This window comes from Panthera onca, chromosome B2, assembly GCF_046562875.1.
Source record: "Panthera onca isolate mPanOnc1 chromosome B2, mPanOnc1 haplotype 2, whole genome shotgun sequence".
Lineage (NCBI taxonomy): Eukaryota > Metazoa > Chordata > Mammalia > Carnivora > Felidae > Panthera > Panthera onca.
The window spans coordinates 50,709,666-50,730,990 of NC_138343.1; the positions used below are offsets into that span (position 1 = coordinate 50,709,666).

Genomic DNA, 21,325 nt, shown 5'->3' on the forward strand with positions numbered 1-21,325 from the left:
AAATGATGCTTGATATGATTTTAATCTCCTTAAATTTATTGAGACTTATTTTGTGGCCTAACGTGTGATCCCTCCTGGAGAATGTTCCATGTACACTTGAAAAGAATGTATATTCTGTCATTTTTAGATGGAATGTTCCATATATATTTGTTAAGTCTATCTGGCCTAATGTGTTGTTCAAAAATACTGCTTCCTTATTTATTTTCTGGCTGGCTGATCTATTCACTGAAGTAAGTGGGATGTTAAAGTCCCCTAATATCATTGTTTTACTGTCAGTTTCTCTGTTTATGTCTGTTAATATTTGGTTTATGTATTTAGGTGAGCCTATGTTATGTGCATAGATACTTAGAATCGTTTTATCCTCTTCTCTGATCAATCTCTTTATCATTAGTAATGCCCTTATTTGTATCTTGTTACAATTATTGTTTTTTTAAGTCAATTTTACCTGATATAAGTATTGCTAACCAGCTTTTTCTCTTCTTTGCCCCCTTCCATTGGCATGGAATATCTTTTCCATCCCCTTAACTTTCAGCCTGTATCTGTCTTTAGATCTGGAGTTTCTCGTACTCAAACAAAAACAAAAACAAAAACGGGTATTATTATTATCATCATCATCATCATCATCATCATCATCAACTTAGTCATCCTATGTCTTTTGATTGGAGCAATTAGGGCATTTACATTTATTTTATTATTTTTTTCTTTTTTTAATTTTCTTTTTTATTTTTTTTAAATTACATCCAAATTAGCATATAGTGAAACAGTGATTTCAGGAGTAGATTCCTTAGTGCCCCTTACCCATTTAGCCCATCACCCCTCCTACAACCCTTCCAGTAACCCTCAGTTTGTTTTCCATATTTATGAGTCTCTTCTGTTTTGTCCCCTTCCCTGTTTTTATATTATTTTTATTTCCCTTCCCTTTTATTCATCTGTTTTGTCTCTTAAAGTCTTAATATGAGTGAAGTTATATGATTTTTGTCTTTCCCTGACAGACTAATTTCACTTAGCATAATACCCTCCAGTTCCATCCACGTAGTTGCAAGTGGCAAGATTTCATTCTTTTTGATCGCCAAGTAATACTCCATTATATATATATGTATATACACACACACACACACACACACACACACACACACACACACACACATTTTCTTTATCCATTCATCCATTGTTGGACATTTGGGCTCTTTCCATACTACTTTGGCTATTGTTGATAGTGCTGCTATAAACATGGGGGTGCATGTGTCCCTTCGAAACAGCACACCTGTATCCTGTGGATAAAGGGCATTTACATTTAAAGTAATTATTGGTAAGTATGTACTTATTGCCATTTTGTTCATTACTTTTTGGTTATTTTTGCAGTTTTTCCCTGTTCCTTTCTACTTCTGTTTCTCTCTTTCCTCTTTCCTTATGATTGATGACTTTTAGTGTTGTGCTTTTATTCTTTAAAGCTTTTTTTTTTTTTTTTTGTCTATTTAGGTTTTTGGCATGGTTAGCATGAGGTTCATATATAACATCCTAAGAATATAGCAGTCTATGTAGATTGTCACTTAAGTTCATTAAAATCACTAAATTTTTACTCCCTGCCTTTCACATTTTATGTATGTTGTCATATCTTACATCTTTAAAAAATCCCAACTGATTTTTAGATATAATTGATTTCACTACTTTGTCTTTTAACCTTCATACTAGCTTTGTGTTTGCTTACTACCTGTACTGTATGTTTGCTTTTACTCATGAAATTTTTTCTTTTCATAATTTTCTTCCAATCATGACCTTTTCTTATCCACTTAAAGAAGTCCCTTTAATATTTTTTTATAAGGTTCATTTTGTAGCGATGAACCTTTTAAAACTTTTTTCTTTTTGGCTTGGGGAACTCTATCCTGTCCTTCGATTTTGAATGGTAACATTGTCAGGTGGAGTATTCTTGGTTGTAAATTTTTTCCTTCAGCACTTTATATTTATTTTTTTAATGTGTATTTATTTTTGACAGAGTGTGAGCAGGGGAGGGGCAGAGAGAGAGAGGAAGACACAGAATCTGAAGCAGGCTCCAGGCTCTGAGCTGTCGGCACAAAGCCTGATGCAGGGCTTGAACTCACAAACCATGAGGTCATGACCTGAGCCAAAGTCAGATGCTTACCCAACTGAGCCACCCGGGTGTCCCTCCTTCAGCACTTTAAATATATTGTTCCAATCTCTTCTGGCCTGCAGTTTCTGCTGAAAACTCAGCTGATAGGCTTATGGCATTTCCTTACGTATGTAACTAGTTGCTTCTCAAAATCTTGCTTTCTCTTTGATCTTTGACATTTTAATTATTAGGTATTGTGGTGTGGACCTGTTTGGGTTCATCTTGTTTGGAACTCTGTGCTTCCTCAACCTGGATGTATATTTTCTTCCCCAGATTAAACAATTCCCCAGCTATTATTAAAATGATTCTTCTGCCCGTTCCTCTCTTCTCCTTCTTGGACCCCTATAATGCAAGTGTTTGTGTGTTTGCAGTTCAAAGGATCTGTTAACATGTCCTCATTTTAAAAACATCTTGTTTCTTTTTGCTGTTCAGTGTAGGTGCTTTCTGTTACCGTCTTCCAGTTCGCTGATCCTTTTTTCTGCATGCTCTAATCTATGAGGATTTTCCATAATATTTTTTATTTCAGTTATTTTATTATTCAGCTCTGATTCTTTTTTTAATATTTACTATCTCTTGTTAACATTCTGAATTCATCCACTCTTCTCTCCAGTCCAGTGAGCATCTTTATGATCATTACTTTGAAGTCCTTATCAAGTAGGTTGGTTATCTCTGTTTCATTTCTTTTTCTGAGATTTTTGTCTTGTTTTTTCATTTGAAGCATATTCCTACGTCTCATTTTGCTTGACTTTTTGTGTTTCTGTGAACTAGGTAGAATAGGTGCTTCTAAACTTGAAGGAGTGTTCTTGTGAACGGTTGTCTCCTGTGTAGGTTATGTGTGCCTGGTGACTTTGGCTGGCTGGAGGTGTGGCTGGCATGGGTAGGGGGTCCCAGGGCATTCTGGGTTGGGTCTGCTCTAGTGGTATGCCCAGAGCTGAAATGGGCATAGGCTGGAGCAGTTTCAAGGCTCTCTGTACAGAGTGTCCCCTGGCAGGACAGTTGAAGTGGGTGCAAGCTGGGGTGTCTCCAGGTGTTGCTCTCAGGAGGTGTTTTGGTGAGTGGCTGGAGTCCAGGTAGGGTACATGCTGTGGGGGAAGGGAGATCACAGAGCACTCCACACAGTGGGTGTCCTGGCAGGGTGGCTGGAGCCAAGGTGAGTGCAGGTTAGGTGCCCTGGCAAGGTATGGGGAGCTGAAAAGAGTGCAGAGCTGGGATGTTTTGAAATGTTTCGAGATGCTTTGTGCCTGGGTCACCTTGGTGAGATGGCTAGAGCTGTGTGTGTGTTCATTGTGAGTATCCTGGTGTGTGCCTCACTGGGGCCACTTTGGTGCAATGGCTGGGTGTGGTGTGAGCTTGGGGTTGGGACTCTGAGGTAGTGGGCTGGCTAGGATGTCTGGACCTGCTCCTGTCCATGTTACTGATGTGGAAGGGGAATGCCAACTGTGGTGCTCACCAGGCTCCAACCCAGAGTTCCAGCAGCAGCCCCACCATTTGGCAGAGTTCGAGGGAGAGAGCTTTTATATTCTGGTTGCCTTTTCAAACCACAGCTTTTTTCTGCCCCCAGGAAGACGAACCCAGTCCCTGCTCCTCAGTACTCTCTCTCCCCACTGCAGCTCCCAGCATAGGGGGTGGGGGTGCCTTTCATTACTGGGTGTCTCTCCCTCACTGTTCTCTCTGTGGTCTTTTGTGCTACAGCTGCTCAGTCAACCCGGGTCTTCAGGGAGCATTGTTCTGTATATATAGGCATAAATTTGATGTGTCCCTGGAAGGTGAATTCAGGGTTTTCCATCACCATGTCGTCTTGGACCAGAAAGTCTAGTCTTTCACTCATTGAGTTAATTTTTGTGTTTGGTGCAAAACGGTAGTCTAGTTTTTTCTTTTGCATGTGGCTAGCCAGTATTCCCAACACTATTTATCAAAGAGATGGTCCTTTTCCCATGGTATATTCTTGGCTTTTTTGCCATAAATTAACCATATATGCATGGGTTTTTTTGGTGGGGGCAGGGTTAGTCTGTTTCATCAGTCTGTGCTTTTATGCCAAATATCATACTATTTGGATTACTACAGCTTTGTAATATAGTTTGAAATCAGAACAAAGCTGGATGCACCATTGCTATATGTTAATACATCTTCCATACTTACCTTTGTAATGTTAAGAGAGAATGGGGCTTTAGGAATTATCCAGCTAGTTTCAATCTTACCAAGAAAACATGAATAGTCTGAAGAGTGTATTTTTCCCAGTCAAGGTTGCCTACCACAGTCTCCATGTTTCCAAACCAGACCTCATCAGTTTCTCTTCTAATTCACATTTCCTAAGTATCTCTTGGCACGTATGTTCAGAAGTGTTTATAGGGAATTTACACAAAAGCATAATAGAAGAGAGCAGCTGGTAAAACTGAGATGGTTTAACAAGGAAAGGGAAGGAAGCTTTAACTTAAATGAAAAGCTTGTTAGCATCTATAAAAATCTTGCAATTAGGCAGCCTTTTCATTGTTCTGAAAAGGGCCCCTTATTTAAACCCACACCCCATCCTGGATGTCCACGTGTCTCATGATTAATGTTTGTGGAGGTGGTTTAGAAAGAAGCGGCCAAGGCAGGCTTTCTCCGTTTTTAATGGAAAGGCTCACCAACAGCCTCAGGAATAAGCCAGATGGCAGGGGCAACCTGGGACTAGAAGCAGGCCTCTTAGTGATCCAGGAAACCTCATGGGCAGGAAACTAGACTTTGGGTTAAGTAAATCCAGTTATACTCTTAAGTGAGGATCTGAGAGTCAGAAACAGCTGTGGATGAGCCCAAATAGGGAGAAAGCCCTTTTTGCTCTTCTCAATGCTTATCATCCTGTGCCCCAAATCCTGAGTTGTCTGTTGCGTCCAGGGAGGGTAAAGCTCAGGAAGGGTGGTGTTACTTTCTATGTTCTGGGTTTCAGTAAGAGAAAAATCTAGGTACAACACATTAGAATTAGAAACAAGTGTCATTTGAGACCTAAACAGACATGTCTATAACTGAGGTCCAGAACGTGATCGAAGTCCTTTTTACTCAATGTGGCCCACAGGGCAGTAGCCATGTTTCCTGGGAGTTTGCTAGAAGTAGGGGAACATGGGCCCCACCCCAGGCCCGCTGAGCCAGAATGTGCACTTTGCTAAGACCCCTACACATCTGTATGCAGATTAGTCTGACGAGTCCTGCCCTAGAGTCATTCAGATAAAGTCATCAGTGAGAAAAGTGAACTGACCAGATGAAGGACATTATTACATTACAAGGGGCTGGGGTAGGAGAGAGATGCTGATCCAAAGATACGAGTTGACTACAGCTCCCGGTCGGGCTTACTGACTCAGTCCTTGGTCTCCAGCTTCGAGTGCCCACAGCACCTAGGTGACCCAGTATTGCTCCGTGTGACCAGCCTGAAAGCCGCTTCCAGTGGTTCTTTCAGCCATTGAGCAAGTCCCTCCCCTGCCCCTAGGGGCTGACAGCCACTAAGGGAGAGAAGGCACATGCTTTGAGAGCAGGCTTCTTTCTAAAGACATCTGAGGACTGAAACAAGTAACCGTCACAGAAGATCTGGGCTAATTCTGATCCCCATCATGCTGCAGTTAGTTGTGGAACTCACACATTCAAGAGTTTTCAGAATGCTAATTCCATGTTTTATTTCCTCATACCACATTTAGTTCATCTGCCTTTTTACATCCTGATTTACACAAGCAAACTGCAAATGAAAAAACAGGCATTCTTTAATCCTCCAAAATACACGTATGAAACATAGCACAAATCCTAGTATTTATACATACACAGGCTTAGCTGAAGCAGCTTTATCGCGATTTGTTAAAATTAGCATTACAGTTTAAGTGTTTAGGCCTATAAAGGTTTGCATCATCTACTATACATAGTTATTTCAGAAGCAGTTAGGACTTAACTAATTGGGGAAAAAAACCTTTAACAGAATGCACTAATGACAATTGTGTAAACTTAAATTATTTACAATTAAACATGTAGGGTCCTGATTCACAAAACTTAGTGCACATCATGATTCATTTATGATTTTCACAGAGAAGATAAGCATTATGTAGAATATTCCCTTGGTAAAATCTAGAATGGTTTTTGGAAGAATGTCAATATGCTTACTGGAAACCAGAGAAAGAGTAACAGAACAAAAACTTCAGAAACTGCATTTGGTTTGAAAATTTAAGTAGATAGCAGCAATCTGAATCCCCATGGGCCACAACACAAGGGCTGGTGCCATTGCTGACATTACTCTTGGTGTGTACAGGAGGACAAACAATTCTGCCCTTTAAAAAACAAACAAAATCACTTTCCCTAATCACCACAGGTGAACTAGGGATACCAGTCTCCTAATGCCTAAATCAGAAAATTTAAAGAAAAAAAAGTACCTTCAGTTCAATGGACTTTATTTAGAGGTGAAAGCTTGAGGGAGGGTGACCAACCTGTTAACTATTCCAATTATAAAAGAAACAACATAGATTACCCTTGAAGCATTTCAATGGATTCGATAGTGATTTTAACTATACAACAAAGGAGACGACTCAGAGAATTCACAAGGCCACCTGTTTTTAAAATGAAGTGATAAATTTCAGTGAATCAGGTCCCTGGTAAAGGCTTTAAAAAAACCAAAAATTTACAGTAAACGCCTTCAACTCTGGAATGCAGGTATAGTACAGTCACCAGTACGTTACATTTACAAAACTGTTTAGTCAGTAGGTGTTCCAGAGTAAGAAAATGTACAAGCCAGTTCACAGTGACTTTAGATACAAGGTTATTAAAATACGTTGTTAATCATAAAAATACTTTACTATGTACACGTACACTGTATAAACTCTAGATTTACCTACTGAAGGGAAGCCTCTAAATCCATTTCGGGCCGAGCAGCCCAAGACACAGGGCTGTTCTGGAACTTGGTCTTCATACCACTCACAGGCAGAGCATCACGCGGTCATTTTTCAATAAAACAATGTGTTTTTCCTTCTACAGAATGTCAGTTGGAAGGGTCCGTTTTACTTCCACTGTATTTCACTTTCCTAAACGCTGGTCCAAGTAACTCCGGGCACTCACACAATTCGTCTGCAATTTGGTTACACTTTAAGATGAGGCTATAGTTCATTTCATCAGTGATTACACTGTCTCGCTTATAGTCAGGATGGTTGGAGATAAACTCTCTCATCCATCTGGCAACTGTCATTAGTTCTCCTAGGGGAAAAAAATTAAGACAACAGAAGTTAAGAGAAGTGTGTTTGTTTTGTTTTGTTTTGTAACTTGCCACTTAGTGACCAGCATAAACACAATCCTGAAGAAAAATCAGTATGACCTCCTGGTGTACCCACCAGAGGGTGGGGAGAAAGGTTTTCCAGAAGAATTACTCCAGGGGAAGAATTTTAGGTTGCAGGCAGGTAACTAGAAACACATGTGTCCCAAGGTTAGACGCACCCAGTTGGGGACACAGCCACCTCTTCAGAAATGGGGAGCCACTAGCATGTCACAAAGACGAGGACTAGAGCTAACGCTGCCTGCTGTGTGACAGACAAGCTGGGGAGTGAGCAGATCGAAGTTCTCAGGCAAGGGGACATTTCCTTTTTATTCTGTCTATACGAGAAGATGGTCTTAACTAGGGTGGTAATCATTTCACAATATATGTAAATCAAGCCGTCATGCTGTGTACCTTAAACTCACACAGGGATCCATGTCCATTATTCCTCAAAAAAAAACTGGAAAGAAATCAAAAAAGGGAACGAACACATGTACTGGAGCACATGTCCTCCTGTTGAGCTGAAGAGCTGCGACTGATGCAGGCACTGTAGGGTATGGAGTTCCCAGAACTTTGATCTTTGATCAAAGAGGTGAAAAAAATAAGGAATAGTTAAGAATGAAGGGAGAGATTGGCAGATACACCATCTTTGGAGGGTGTATCCTTTGAGACTCCAGGAAGTTTATGGAAGCCTCAAGTGAAATGTAGATGACATTGTTACTCTTATTCACAGCTGACAGTTCCCTTGTGCTGGGCCCTTGGTAGGCATGGTTGGTCAATGTGATCTCAAAACAAAAAAGAGGATTCTGGGGTGCTCACTGTATGCAAGGTGGCTGAAGAAGCAGACATCGTGGCTGTCACTTATTTAACCTAGAGTTACTTAGCCCTATAGAGCTGTTGATGATGATGTCCAACAAATACAGCTTCCCATAAATGACTAAAAGGCAATTTAGATACTGTATTTCATTGTCCAAGATGCCATCAACTTAAAGATGCACCACTGCTTTATGAACTGGTAAGACAAAAAAGTTCTTATAATTAAAATGTCAATGATTATAAGGTGTCTCCTACTGCAGAGACCTCAATGTGAAAAATACACTGATAAAATATGGTATATTTGAAAAGACTACATTAAGAAACAATATTGTAAGATTGTGAGATTCTGCCTCCATTAAGATTTCAAACAAAAGCAAAGGATACCATACCAGATGCTCTCTTCTTAATTAGCTTTAAGTAGTTCAGAATACTACATCTAGTGTCCACATCCACCTCCATGTTTTCAAGGTAAGAGTTCAGAATCGGGATCAGCCCAGGAAACACACCCTCCTAGGAGAAGCGGGACACATAATTAGTGCCCAGTCCACTGGTGCAGGTGGTGAGGTGCAATGGGCAGGGCCTCTACCTTCCCGTTGATGATGGTGTCTATGCTCATCAGGGTGTAGTCCTCCGTGGTCAGTTCCGAGGTGTTCTGGGCCTTCCCGTAGCCATCCACCACAGTGTTCCCACCTGCCAGATGAAAGGATGGAGGAGCTTTAGGGGCTTGTGAAAGCCTAGAGTGAGTGACCCTGGGGTGCCTGGCTGGCTCAGTAGGGTCAACATCCGACTCTTGATTTTAGCGCAGGTCATGATCTCAGGGTTCATGGGATCGAGCCCCGTGTTGGGACTCTGTGCTAACAGCCCAGGGCCAGCTTGGGATTCTCTCTCCCCCTGTTTGCCCCTCCCTGGCTGGCATGTGCCTACACCACTTCTCTCAAGATAAACACTTAGAAAATAAAAATAAAATGAGTGACCCTAGAAATCCAAGAGAATGAATACCTTTGCAAATATCTTTCCTGAAATAAAACATTCCCCGCAAGACAGCATCTCGTTTCTGTGCAACTTTCATGTTTTCATCAACCTAAGGGAGAAAAATAATCATGGCTACATCAGAACATTCTCCATCCAACAGAGAAGGTGTGGTGCCTTCCTTGCTTTTGCAATTAAGACTCACCCCCTCAGAATTCTACTTTCACTTCAATGCTTACTGGTTGGAACAAGAGACTTCACTTTTTTGTAGGGCCTGGGTCATTCCAACACAGATTAGTATGTGCTTTTTAGTAAGAATGAGAAAACTTTAAGAGAAGTTTACTTTAAAAAAAAAATCACAACAAAAACTTACATTCACATAGGCTGTCTGCATTTCAAAATACCTTTGTGACTGAACCTTGTAAGAAATCTGTGGAGGGCAGGTGGTGGGTTCTCTTCACCCAGCACAGTGACTCACACAAGATGCCAGGGTTACAAAAAGCAAAGAACCCAGAGAACTTCTGGCTCAGTGCTATGCCTTCCCTACCACTAGGGTTTTGCTTTCCTGACTGGTGAGGAAAGGAAAAGAGTTGATAGGTAGTCAGATCTGGAATAAGATTAGTCCTCTAAGAACAGAGGGTCACCAGTATGTTTAGAACCTCTCTAAGAAGAGAGGGTCCAATCCGGTAGTTCTGGCCACATCAACTATTCATGAGCCCCAATATTTTTTTTAAGAAGTACATACCCAGAAGACTGCTAGGTCATGTGGTATGCCCAGGCCACACACACGACCTGTTAAATCGGAGCTTTTGACTATGGGTCCCGAGTATTAGTGTCTTTATTTTCTATCAAAGCATCGGTGACACATAATGTTATGTTAGTTTCCAGTGTACAACACAGTGATTCAACAACTGTTGTGCTGTGTTCACTGCAAGTATGGCTCCCGTCTGTCACCATATGATACTATTACAGTATCATTGACTATATTCCCTATGCTTCTATCTTTCATCCCGGTGACTTATCCCATAACTGGAGCCTATACCTCCCCCTGTCCTTCCCCATTTACTCACTTCCCCACTCCCTCCCCTTTGGCAACCATCAGTTTGTTCTCTGTATTTATGGGTCTGTTTTTTGTTCATTTTTCTTTTTTAGATTCCACACAGAAGTGAAATCATAAGGTATTTGTCTTTCTCTGATTTAGGGATAATACTCTCTAGGTCCATCCACATTGTTGCAAATGGCAAGACCTCATTCTTTTTTATGGCTGAGCAATATTCCATTGTATATGTATATACCACATCTTTAATCCATCTATTGACGGGCACTTGAATTGCATCTGTATCTTGGCTACTGTAAATAATACTGCAATAAACATAGTAGGGGTACGTATCTTTTTGAATTAATATTTTCATGTTCTTTGGGTAAATACCCAACAGTTGAATTAACTGAATCATATGGTAATTCTATTTTTAATTTTTTGAGGAACCTCCATACTGTTTTCCATAGTGGCTGCACCAATTTGCATTCCCACCAAGAGTGCACAAGGGTTCCTTTTTCTCCACATCCTTGCCAACATTGTTATTTCTTGTCTTTTTAATTCTAGCCATTTGACAGGTGTAAAGTGGTATCTCATTGTGGTTTTGAGCTGTATTTCCCTGATAATTAGTGATGCTGAAGAATTTTTCATGTCTGTTGGCCATCTGTATGTCTTCTTTGGAAAGATGTCTATTCAGGTCCTCTGTCCATTTTTTAATCAGATAGATTTGAAGTGGGTGTTTTTTTTTTTTCTTTTTGGTGAAGTTTTTTTTTTTTTTTCTTTTTAAGTTTATTTATCTTGAAAGAGAGCAAGGAAGAGCGCACGCAAGCAGGAGAGGCAGGGTGAGAGGGAGAGAGAGAGAATCCCAAGCAGGCTCTGCACTGTCAGCACAGAGCCTGATGTGGGGCTCGATCCCATGAACTGTGAGATCACAACCTAAGCAAAAAATCAAGAGTCAGACACTTAACCAACTGAGCCACCCAGGCACCCCTCTTTTGGTGAGATTTTTAAATATATTTTGGATATTAAACCCTTATCACATATATCATTTGCAGATATATTCCCCTATTCAGTAGGTTGCCTTTTTGTTTTGCTGATGATTTTTTTTTTTTCTATGCAAAAGCTTTTTATTTTGAGGTAGTCCCAATAATTGTCTTTGGCTTTTCTTTGCCAGAGGAGACAAATCTAGACAAATATTGCTAACAGTACATGTCAAAGATTGATACTTATGCTTTCTTCTGAGTTTTATGGTTTCAGGTCTCACATTTAGGTCTTTAATCCTTGTTGAGCTGATTTTTGTGTATGGGGTAAGAAAGTCCAGTTTTCCCAACACCGTTTGTTGAGAAGACTGCCTTTTCCTGTATATTCTTGTCTCCTTTTTTGTCATAGATTGCATAAGAATGGGTTTATTTTGGACCTCTCTATTCTGTTCCATTCACCTATATGTCTATTTTTGGGCCAGTATACCTTACTGTTTCAATTACACTAGCTTTGTAGTATGTCATCTTGGAATCTGGGATTGTGTTACCTCCAGCTTTGCTTTCTCAAGACTGCTTTGGCTATTTGGGGGAACTTGTTTTGTTTTTGTTTTTTTTTTTTTTTGGTTTGGTTTGGTTCCATACAATTCTAGGGTTATTCTAGTTCTATGAAAAATACTGTTGGTATTTTGATAGGGGTTTATTGAATCTGCAGGTTGCTATGGGTAGTAGAGATATTTTAACAATATTCTTCCAGTCCATAAGCCTGGTATGTCTTTCCATTTCTTAGTGTCATCTTCAATTTCTTCCATCAAGAGTGTAGGTTTTTCACCTCCTTGGCTAAGTTTATTTCTAGGTATTTTTTTTTTTTTTTTTTGGTTTAACTGAATATAAAATTGTTTTCTTTCTGCTACTTGGTTATTAGTGTATAGAAATGCAACAGACTTTGTATCCTGCAGCTTTACTGAAATCATTTATTATTTCATATAGGTTTTTCTGGTGGGCTCTTTAGAGTTTTCTACATAGTATCATGTCATCTGCAAATAATGAGTTTTACTTATTCATTACCAATTCAAATGCCTTTGATTTCTTTTTCTTGTCAACTATTAGGACTAGGAGGACTTCCAGGACTATGTTAACTAGGTCTTGTTCCTGATCTTAGAAGAAAAGCTCTCAATTTTTCATCACCAACCAAGATATTAGCTGTAGATTTTCCATACATGGCCTTTACTATGTTGAGGTATGTTCGCCCTCAACCCACTTTACTGGGAGTGTTCATGAATGGATGTTGAATTTTGTCCAATGTTTTTTTCCTGCATCTACTAAAATAATGATTTTTATTGTTCTCTGTTAATGTGGCCTATCACATTAATTTGCAACTACTGAACCAGCCTGCATCCCCAGAATAAATCTCACTTGACTGTGGTGAATGATCCTTTCAATACATTGTTGAATATAATTTGCTAATATTTTGTTGAGAACTTTCGGATTTTGTTCATCAAAAGGTATGAGCCTACAGTATCTTCACCTGGTTTTGATAGTATAATGTATTTGGAAGCTCTCCTTCCTCTTCTATTTTTTGGAACAGTTTGAGGAGAACAAGTATGAACTCTTCCTTAAATGTTTGGTAGAATTCACCTGTAAATCCATCTGGTCCTGGACTTCTGAGTTTTTGTATTACCAATTCAACGTCATTAGTAGTATTTGGTCTGTTCACATTTTCTAGCTCTTCCTGATAGAGTTTTGGAAGATTCTGTTTCTAGGAATGTATCCCATTTCTTCTTGGTTGTCCAATTTGTTGGCATGTAATTTTCTGTAGTAGTCTCTCATAGTCCTTTCTGTGATGTCAGCTGTTACTTCTCATTTTCTATTTTACTTACTTGTGTCCTTTTTCTTGAGGAATCTAAAGGTGTTTAAATTTCATTTTTTTTTCGAAGAACCAGTTCTTGTTTCATTGATCTTTTCTATTTTTTTAGTGTCCATTTATTTCTGCTCTGCTCCTTCCTCCTTCTAACTTTGGGCTTTGTTCTCCTTTTTTCTAGGCCACTTAGATGTAAGGCTCTTTGAAATTTTTGTTTCTTGAGGTAGGTCTGCCTGCATTGCTGTGAATTTCCTTCTTAGAACTGCTTTTTCACTCTGTCCCCCAAATTTGGACCATTGTGTAATTTCATTTTCATTTGTCTCCACGTACAAAAACATCTTTATTGTCAATTCTTTATTTTTCCAATGACTTTTTAAGACCCTTAAAGTAGAGCTTTTAAAGTAGTACTTTATTTCCCATAATGAAATTTTAGGAGAATCTTAACATGTACAAGTTAAAGGGTCTTGTTGAACTAGGATGGATAGTGCCAAGTCTTTGATTACTGAGCCTGTCTCCCACACTCAATTTCCATTGTCATGTTTAAGACACATGACCTTCTGAATAATCTAGACACTTCTAGAAACATATCCAAATAACAGTCTAAAATTCCATCATGGCTACGAATGGGTTTTCTTTTCTAAAATTTTTTCTTAGCCTTGATCAAAGTTCACAAAGGACTATTTTAATTTTTGCTTTTCTGAATTTCTCTTACAAGTATACTGTACTACTGCACCTCAGATTCTCAGTTTGACTGCTTAGGTTTACTTTAGTCTTTTATTCTCATTCTCTGATCATATGGCCTGTCAGTTATTGAGTAACAGACAAGGCACTCTAAGTGATTTACCTCCATGAATCCCACATGTTCTTACAACACATGTAGCCCACTTCTACACATGCAAATGGAGGCACGGTGATGGTAGCACCTTTGCTCAGCTTAAAAAGCCAGTAAGGAATACAAGTGATTTATGAATTTAATGCTCATAATGCAGCCATATCAGAGACACCACACTACAGTGCCTTTAAATTCTTTTATGCTCCTTAAGAAATGTCTGCTATAGTTAAAGGAATAACAACAACAACAACAACAACAAAAATCTAACATTATCTTGGAAGAATACAGAAAACTGCTTTCTCTATTTCATTTAATACTTCTCAAATTTTGTTATTAGTTTCTTATTTCTGCTATCTCTTTAAAGGTCACTACCTAGCCCTTTGTTTTCCACACTTGTCCTTGTTTTAGGTAGGCAAACACCCTACACCATTATGCTGTTACCTTCTATCATCTGTTTTAGCTTTTTAGTAGAATAGTCTATTCAAATTTGTTTTTATCTTACTTTCATCATTTTATGTTCTCTGGGCTATACTGTCTTACCACTCTCAAGGTGGTTAGTCCCACCCCAAATTTTTGTTCATTAGCACTGGGAAGTTCTTCGTTCTCCCATCCTTTTAAACTAACAGGTTAGAAGTAAAAAATCTTCTATACTATTAGTTTTTCTTGCTTTGTTATGAAATTCTCTAAATATCAAGCATTAAAGGATACCTACTATAAATCTCCTTCCACTTTCCCCTCAGTTGGTAAGAGTTCTGGCATGCTTTTAGCTCTAATAATCTATTGAGGAATAGCCTGGATTTTGAAGTTTGGGAAGAGAACTGTTTTCTTTACCTCTATGGATTCTGTGAACTTTTCTCCATCTCTTAGCATTTGATGTTGTAGATGAGGAAGGAGATCAACTAGTTTCTTTTCCTCTTGGTAGCTATCCAATCTGAATTCTCTCTCCTGTTCAAATGGTTGATGTCCTTCTTTAGGATTCAGAAATTCCTAGATTTGGGTTCTTTAAATAGTTGTTTCACCCTTAATGGACTCTTTCAGTCAGAGAAATTTCTATTTCTCTGATTACTGGATCCCATTTTTTATACAGATCATCTCTCCTAAAGTATTACAAACATTCAACTTTCCAGATCAATTCTCCATGTTTCAGTTTTTCCATAATTTCCGTTTCTCTGTCATTCTGAGATAAATCTCAATTTGGTTTCCCAAATCATTAACTTGGATCTTCAGTAACATGGGCTCTACTGGTGAATATATGAAGTTTTAAAAGTGTAGCTTTTTTTAAGAACTCTTCTCCAAATGCTCTCTGGTCCATACTCTTGTTTATTTTACACATATGACTCTTCTCTAGAATTTTTTCAAGGGCACTAATTAGCATTTAAGAATTCTTCCGTTTTTCTTTAATTAACTAGTTCACTGAGGAGAAGGCATTCTGTAAACCCAGCTGGGCCCTTTAAGGCTATTAAAAGTTACCCATTTTCTATGGACTTTCAGACATCTATTCATACTTGTTAACAAAGGCTTAGGCGGGTAGCTTACAGGGAATTTTCCTTATATGGGCTGATCCCTCTTGGCAGGGACACCCATATGGGCAAATGGACTCACACAATTCTGTGGCTTACTTTTGGCCTGGGCATTAAGAGCAGGCAGAGATAGGCTGATGGCCAAACTTCCCTCAGGGTGTGTGGGCGGGACAAGTCCCACCTGATGGAGGGAGTAGGCAGTGAGGTGGGAGCAGATGCTGAGTTAGGCATTTATTTCTTCCTTCCATGCTTGCTCTGACAGGGCTGCTATCCTTCTCCTTTCTCTGGAAATAAAACCTCAGCAGACCCCTCATTGGGCCCAACCACCTTTCCCAGACACTTTCTGTGGCCAGAGACCAAGTGGCCCCAGAACCAAAGGTCTCTAGTTAGTTAGCTGCTGCCTCATGGCCTGAAATTGTTCCAAGGCTTTGCTGGGAAACTGCTTCCAGAGAGCTCCTTTTTTGGTTTTGTTGGGCTGAAGCTGATTAACTATTAGTTGTTTTTCTGATAGTCCCATCTACATTGTCCAGAAACACCTCCAGAGTGATTCCACCGACGTGACCCTTCCCTGCAGTTATACATTCCCCTCTCAGTTTTAATATGGTCACCAAAGTGGCATTTGGGGGAAAATGAAATCAATATGTGGATTCTAACCATCACCCTGAATTGAAAGCCTCTATAAAAGTGGTTATTCAAAAGCAACCCCAAATCTCTTTCAAATTGGCAAAGGAGCTAGTGTTAGCACTTCGTTTTCAAGGAATCTCCACCAGTGCAGTACCAAAATCTACAGCCTAAGCTTAGGTTTAAAAGGAAAAGAGAATAGGGTGGAGGGAGAAGCATCTTATTCTAAATGGTGAAAATTCGAAATAAGGTCAGATTTAAAATATTATATGTAAACGAGCCATAGATAATAATCCATAGATACCTAGACTGATCACTACCCTCAAACACATTCTTACCTTTGATAGTGGAATGAGAAAATCCAGTTTGTATGAAAGGATCACTCTTGTAAGCAGCACCACAAATACCACATATGCAGAGTTCTCAAAGTCTGTTAACTGAACCTAGACAAGCAGGAACCCAGAAAAGTTATGGACCAACCACACAAACATGCTCTTCCCTACAGGCCCCTCCTCAGATCATGTCATTCCCAAGCCAGCTCCGACTTCCCCCACCCAGGGCTTGAAGCCCTCTGCCCACAATCTCTTCTCAGAAATCAATCCACCTTAGCTTTTAGACCTGCTTTTATCAAGCACAAACTTGATTTGAATGTCCTTCCAAGAACCTTTGAGAAGAGCATCAGAAGGGTGATGGGCAGAGGACGGGTATATTTAAGTCACTTCCTGCCCATGTGTATCTTACCTCCATGGGTCGGAATTCTACTCTCCATCCAATGTCAGAGTTTGGAGGAGGGGGCTTAAATCTCATTGTCTGCCAATTTGTGGACTGAATGTTCTATATAAAATCAAACAAACGGAAAATAAAACCAATTTTCCATATGTCCAGTAAAATATTAAGATGGTTTGGTCTTTATTAAGGGATGATTATTCACTGTTAATAGCAAGTACTCTTTAATTTACAAATACAAAAAGATACCATTTGAGATTTTCTTGGTGTGTGACCTGTTAGGTAAACAAACATTTAACAAAAGTTGGGTGATATGCTGGCAGCACAGAAATAACTGAAGCCATCTTTTCATGTGTCATGTTTGAATTTTTCACGTTTATGCAAGCAAGAGAAAATATTGAAAAAAATGCAGAACCAGAGATATAACCAGTCAGAATCCTAAAATAGGGTACTTTAAACCAATTTAAAATTTCTTAATTCTTTACTGCACTAGATAATGAAAGGCATAGGACATTTCTCCTATTACTAGCTGTACACAGGTACAGAAAATGTCCTCCATCTTGGTTAGTGAAGTGAAATGCATTTAAAACAGAGGAGATGGGGTGCCTGGATGGCTCGTTCAGTTAAGCATCTGACTTCGGCTCAGGTCATGATCTCGTGGTTCAATAGTTCGAGCCCCATGTCAGGCTCTGTGCTGACAGCTCAGATCCTAGAGCCTGCTTCAGATTCTGTGCGTGTGCATGTGTGTGTGTCTCTCTCTCTGCCCCTCACCTGCTCACACTCTGTCTCTCTCCCAAAAACAAACATTAAAAAACAAAATTAGAGGAGATACCTCAAAATGGTCCGATTCATTGGCATCATCCAAGTGTATTTTCTCTTCGAATAGAGTCAGTGGGTCTCTGATGAAGAGATGAGCGACATGCTGGGCCAGGAGATGATCAATGCCTGTCAAGAGATTACACAGGACTCCCATCAAAGCTGTAGGCTCCACCGTGTCTAAGTCTAGTCAGGAGACAGGACAGCTCAGCAGGTGTGAAGAGAGGGCATTGAGAAGCTTAGGAAATGGCTGGTTAGTTCGGTCTCTGTATGTCACCCACGGTTTTATTCTACAGACCCTGAGCACATGCCAGAGTTTTATTTGCTACTTACACAATACCTGGTTGGGGCACTGGTGTGGACCTAGATACAGACCTCCAAAGTAAGTTAATTTGCTAAAAGCTAAGAAGATCTCAGAATTAGAAACTTGAAACTTTAGGAACAGGCAGCCAAATAAGACAAGTTCTAGACTTCACACCAGGAACAGAAACCAGACCAGGGGTCGGCAAAGAGTTGTAAAGAATTTTGAAGAACTAAAGGTGTACAATCAAATCTGGAGAACACGAGTGGCTACTCACCTTCCTGCAGCAGCTGTTCGTAGATTTCTTTATCAATTGTCAAGTCAATGTCATTGTATTTCTCCCCACACTCAGATAAGTAACTGTCTATTGAATCATATCGGGATTTACTGATCCTATAGCTATTGTTCTTCAGTGGCTAAAATTGAAAAAAATATAAATGAATGCCATAGAAAATAACCTCTGGAAATAAACTAATGCCCCAAATAGTTCTACTAAAATGATTTTTTATATATAACAGTTACATACAAATGTCCAACCTTAAGATCCTCAAATAAGTTAATCCTGAGAAGTTATTACGGAAAATTACGTTTTTAACAACTTTGGAAGTAATTTAAGTAGCTGTTCTGATAGGATTTAAATATACTTTTTTTTCTTTTAATTCTTCCTAAGAAAATAAATGCAAAGTTTAGAAGCAAACCCATTAATGTAAAACGAAGCTATTAAGATCATTTCTCCTTTACAGTTTCTCTCTCCTTCGGCAACCTGCTGAACAATGTACGAACGCTCACAGCAAGACGAGAGCAGTGGTATTGCAGTCCTGGTGGAGAACATCCAGGGTGCTCGAGACGGCTTTACAAATCATGCCCCGGTCCCAGTTCTGGAGATACTGGTGTATTAGATCGAAAATGGGCCTGGGGGACTAGTTTTAATCATGTCCATAGGTGGTTCTGATGCACACTCCAGCTTGGGAGAGGTGCACAGTCATATAAAACAAGAGGCACTAACCTACGCTTATTAGGCAAACCTAACCCCTTTCAATGTGGCAAAATAATCTTTGACAACAGATTCCACGGCAGAAATCTTCATATACAAAACATTCATGTAGCACCAAAAAGCCTTCTGGTAGTAGCAGCCCATCAGCACGGACTTCCAAAATATAGAAAAATAGCACTACTAGTTTTAGAAGAGGATGAAACAAATACAGATTTCAACAAGTGATGAAACCTCCTCACCCAAACCAAATCGTGTTTCCCACGTATTCACCCAACACAAACACTAGGACATCAAAGACAGGTTGATAACCTGTCAATTTCTTCCCATATGTGACTAACCCACTCAAGACAAAAATTTAAGGGAGACTTTCAAAATGGCAAGTAGTTACAATAACCCCATTTTACCTGCTTGATTTAAAAGGCTATTAAGGAAAATCACTCCCACCTCCAGTCCTCTCTCCTCCCGAGTTCTATCATCTACAGATGCAGAAATCACTCCCCAGCGACAATCAATGTCTGACACATAGCCTCGGTAAAAAGGAGACGCAGCACTCAAAGCCATCTAAAAACAAACAAGAGTCAGCACCTGCAGGTTCAAAGTGTCACATACAAGCTGAGAAAAGCACCATGCAGTTATCTCTGGTCTAGAACAATCAGTTTATGCACCCCCTATGGAGTTATACTCCATCTGTCTGTACCTGCCTTCTCACAGTCAAAGACACCAAAAGAGACTCAAGTTCTTGGATTTGATGCATTTTATTTTAATTTTTTTAAAATGTTTTTATTTATTTTTGAGACAGAGAGAGACAGAGCATGAGCAGAGGAGGGGCAGAGAGAGAGAGGGAGACACAGAATCCGAAGCAGGCTCCAGGCTCTGAACTGTCAGCACAGAGCCTGATGCGGGGCTCAAACTCACTGACCGTGAGACCATGACCTGAGCCGAAGTCGGAACCCTAACCGACTGAGCCACCCAGGCGCTCCGGATTTGATGCATTTTAAATCATCCCCTCTCTCACATGAGAATGTGAAGGATGGGAGGGGGAAACGGCTGCAATCAAACTTAACACTTTAACCCTCAAATGTCTTACTAGCAACAGTAAACTCTTACAGCTTAGAGTCTTAGTCCATTAGCTCTGAATGTATATTATTTATGTCAGTTCATTTCTGAATGAAGTCTTACGTGAACTTCAATAGCACATGGTCAGCAAATTCTGCACAAGCACCCTCTAGACAAAGAAGCGTTTAAAGTAAAATGTCATTTCTACTTACGACAATTGGACAGATGGTGGCCAGCTGATCATAAAGGTATCTAGCCTCAGATATGCTGCAGGCTTGGAACGTTACCTGTTTAAGAATTGCAAGTTATTAACAACAACAAATCATGAACATCCTTCCCAAAGATTACTCTGACAAGGAAGATGGCTGGAGAAGGGACCACAGTTACTCCATTGCTAATAACATTTAATACAGAATGTTTTTAAAAAGTTGTCATGGTTGAATTTTGCCAAAATATGGTATTTCATCATGTTCACAACTAATATAAACAACCATTTCCTAAGTTAAGTAAGATTAAAATGTCAGGGAAAAAAAGTAAGACACTCGAGAAATAATGAGTTCAGCAAGGCATTTCCTCTTGTGCTGGCTCATTTCCCTCTATAGCTTCCCATTCACTTCAGTTATAGCTGAAGGGTTATATAAATTTGGGTACAAAAGGGTGGGTTTCAAAGTTCCCTGGCAGCAGTATAAAGTACAGCTTGGAACAGGACATAACTAGAGGAAGAGAGAGTTAGTTAAAATACTGCAACTAACCCGGAAGAACCAAGCACGGCTGGTGCAAGGGGCACACCCAAGTCCAAGCAGCCCCTGGGGGCCGGTGGGGTACAGATAACAAAAGTGTAACTCGAGTTTTGGCTTGGGTGTTCCTACGACAGACAGTGAGCAGAGGCACCAAGACACGATGGGCGTAAAAGGCCAGGAGCAGATAAAGAAGCCCTTTAAAGAGGTGGGGTCTCCCAGGGCTGATGCCCAGAAGAAAAGTCTGGGGGTGGAGAAACAGGGAGAAGGCTCAGGTCAAGTTCTGAAGATGGAGAGGGAGCCCACGTAAGAGGGGCAAGCAGAACACTTAAGAGTAAGGCAGAGAAAAAAACATCACATGACTGATCAGCACAAATCTAAAAACAATTACCCGAAAGAAACCAAAAAGGTTCTGCCTGCCTTGGGGTGAGGAGCAGTGGAAGGAAGGGACCGGGAACACAAATCATGACTGTGTTAGCACATCCGTATAAACTGCCAAATGGGAACAGCTTTCATGTCCTCTGTTATTTAACAATGAAAAATTTGAATTTCGTGTTGGTACAGGAGGTGATTTATGAGCTTAATCCTTGAGGAAGCAGCTGAGTGAATATGTTTATTGTTATAATCCCAACCAGGTATTTCCCATAGTTCTAGCCAGGTCTCAGAGGAACTTCTGTTCGAGAC

At 39.9% G+C, this 21,325-nt stretch overlaps 1 protein-coding gene and 1 long non-coding RNA gene across 2 annotated transcripts in view; one reads left to right on the forward strand and one right to left on the reverse strand.

Moving 5' to 3' along the window:
* LOC132667209 (uncharacterized) overlaps positions 1-19,299 on the forward strand; it is a 30,714-nt gene extending 11,415 nt beyond the window's left edge. The window contains exons 2-3 of the long non-coding RNA XR_009605044.2: positions 12,288-12,417; positions 18,598-19,299. This is a non-coding gene — a long non-coding RNA (uncharacterized LOC132667209). The remainder of the gene's footprint in view (positions 1-12,287; positions 12,418-18,597) is intronic.
* Positions 5,744-21,325, reverse strand: part of GCLC (glutamate-cysteine ligase catalytic subunit) — a 50,911-nt gene continuing 35,329 nt past the window's right edge. Inside the window, exons 7-16 of the mRNA XM_060615760.3 lie at positions 20,117-20,191; positions 19,293-19,409; positions 18,132-18,270; positions 17,570-17,682; positions 16,753-16,845; positions 16,350-16,454; positions 9,195-9,276; positions 8,782-8,885; positions 8,585-8,705; positions 5,744-7,324 (exon numbers count right to left, since the gene is read on the reverse strand). Of these exons, the coding sequence (XP_060471743.1) occupies positions 7,113-7,324; positions 8,585-8,705; positions 8,782-8,885; positions 9,195-9,276; positions 16,350-16,454; positions 16,753-16,845; positions 17,570-17,682; positions 18,132-18,270; positions 19,293-19,409; positions 20,117-20,191 (1,161 nt within the window). The 3' untranslated portion in view covers positions 5,744-7,112. The remainder of the gene's footprint in view (positions 7,325-8,584; positions 8,706-8,781; positions 8,886-9,194; positions 9,277-16,349; positions 16,455-16,752; positions 16,846-17,569; positions 17,683-18,131; positions 18,271-19,292; positions 19,410-20,116; positions 20,192-21,325) is intronic.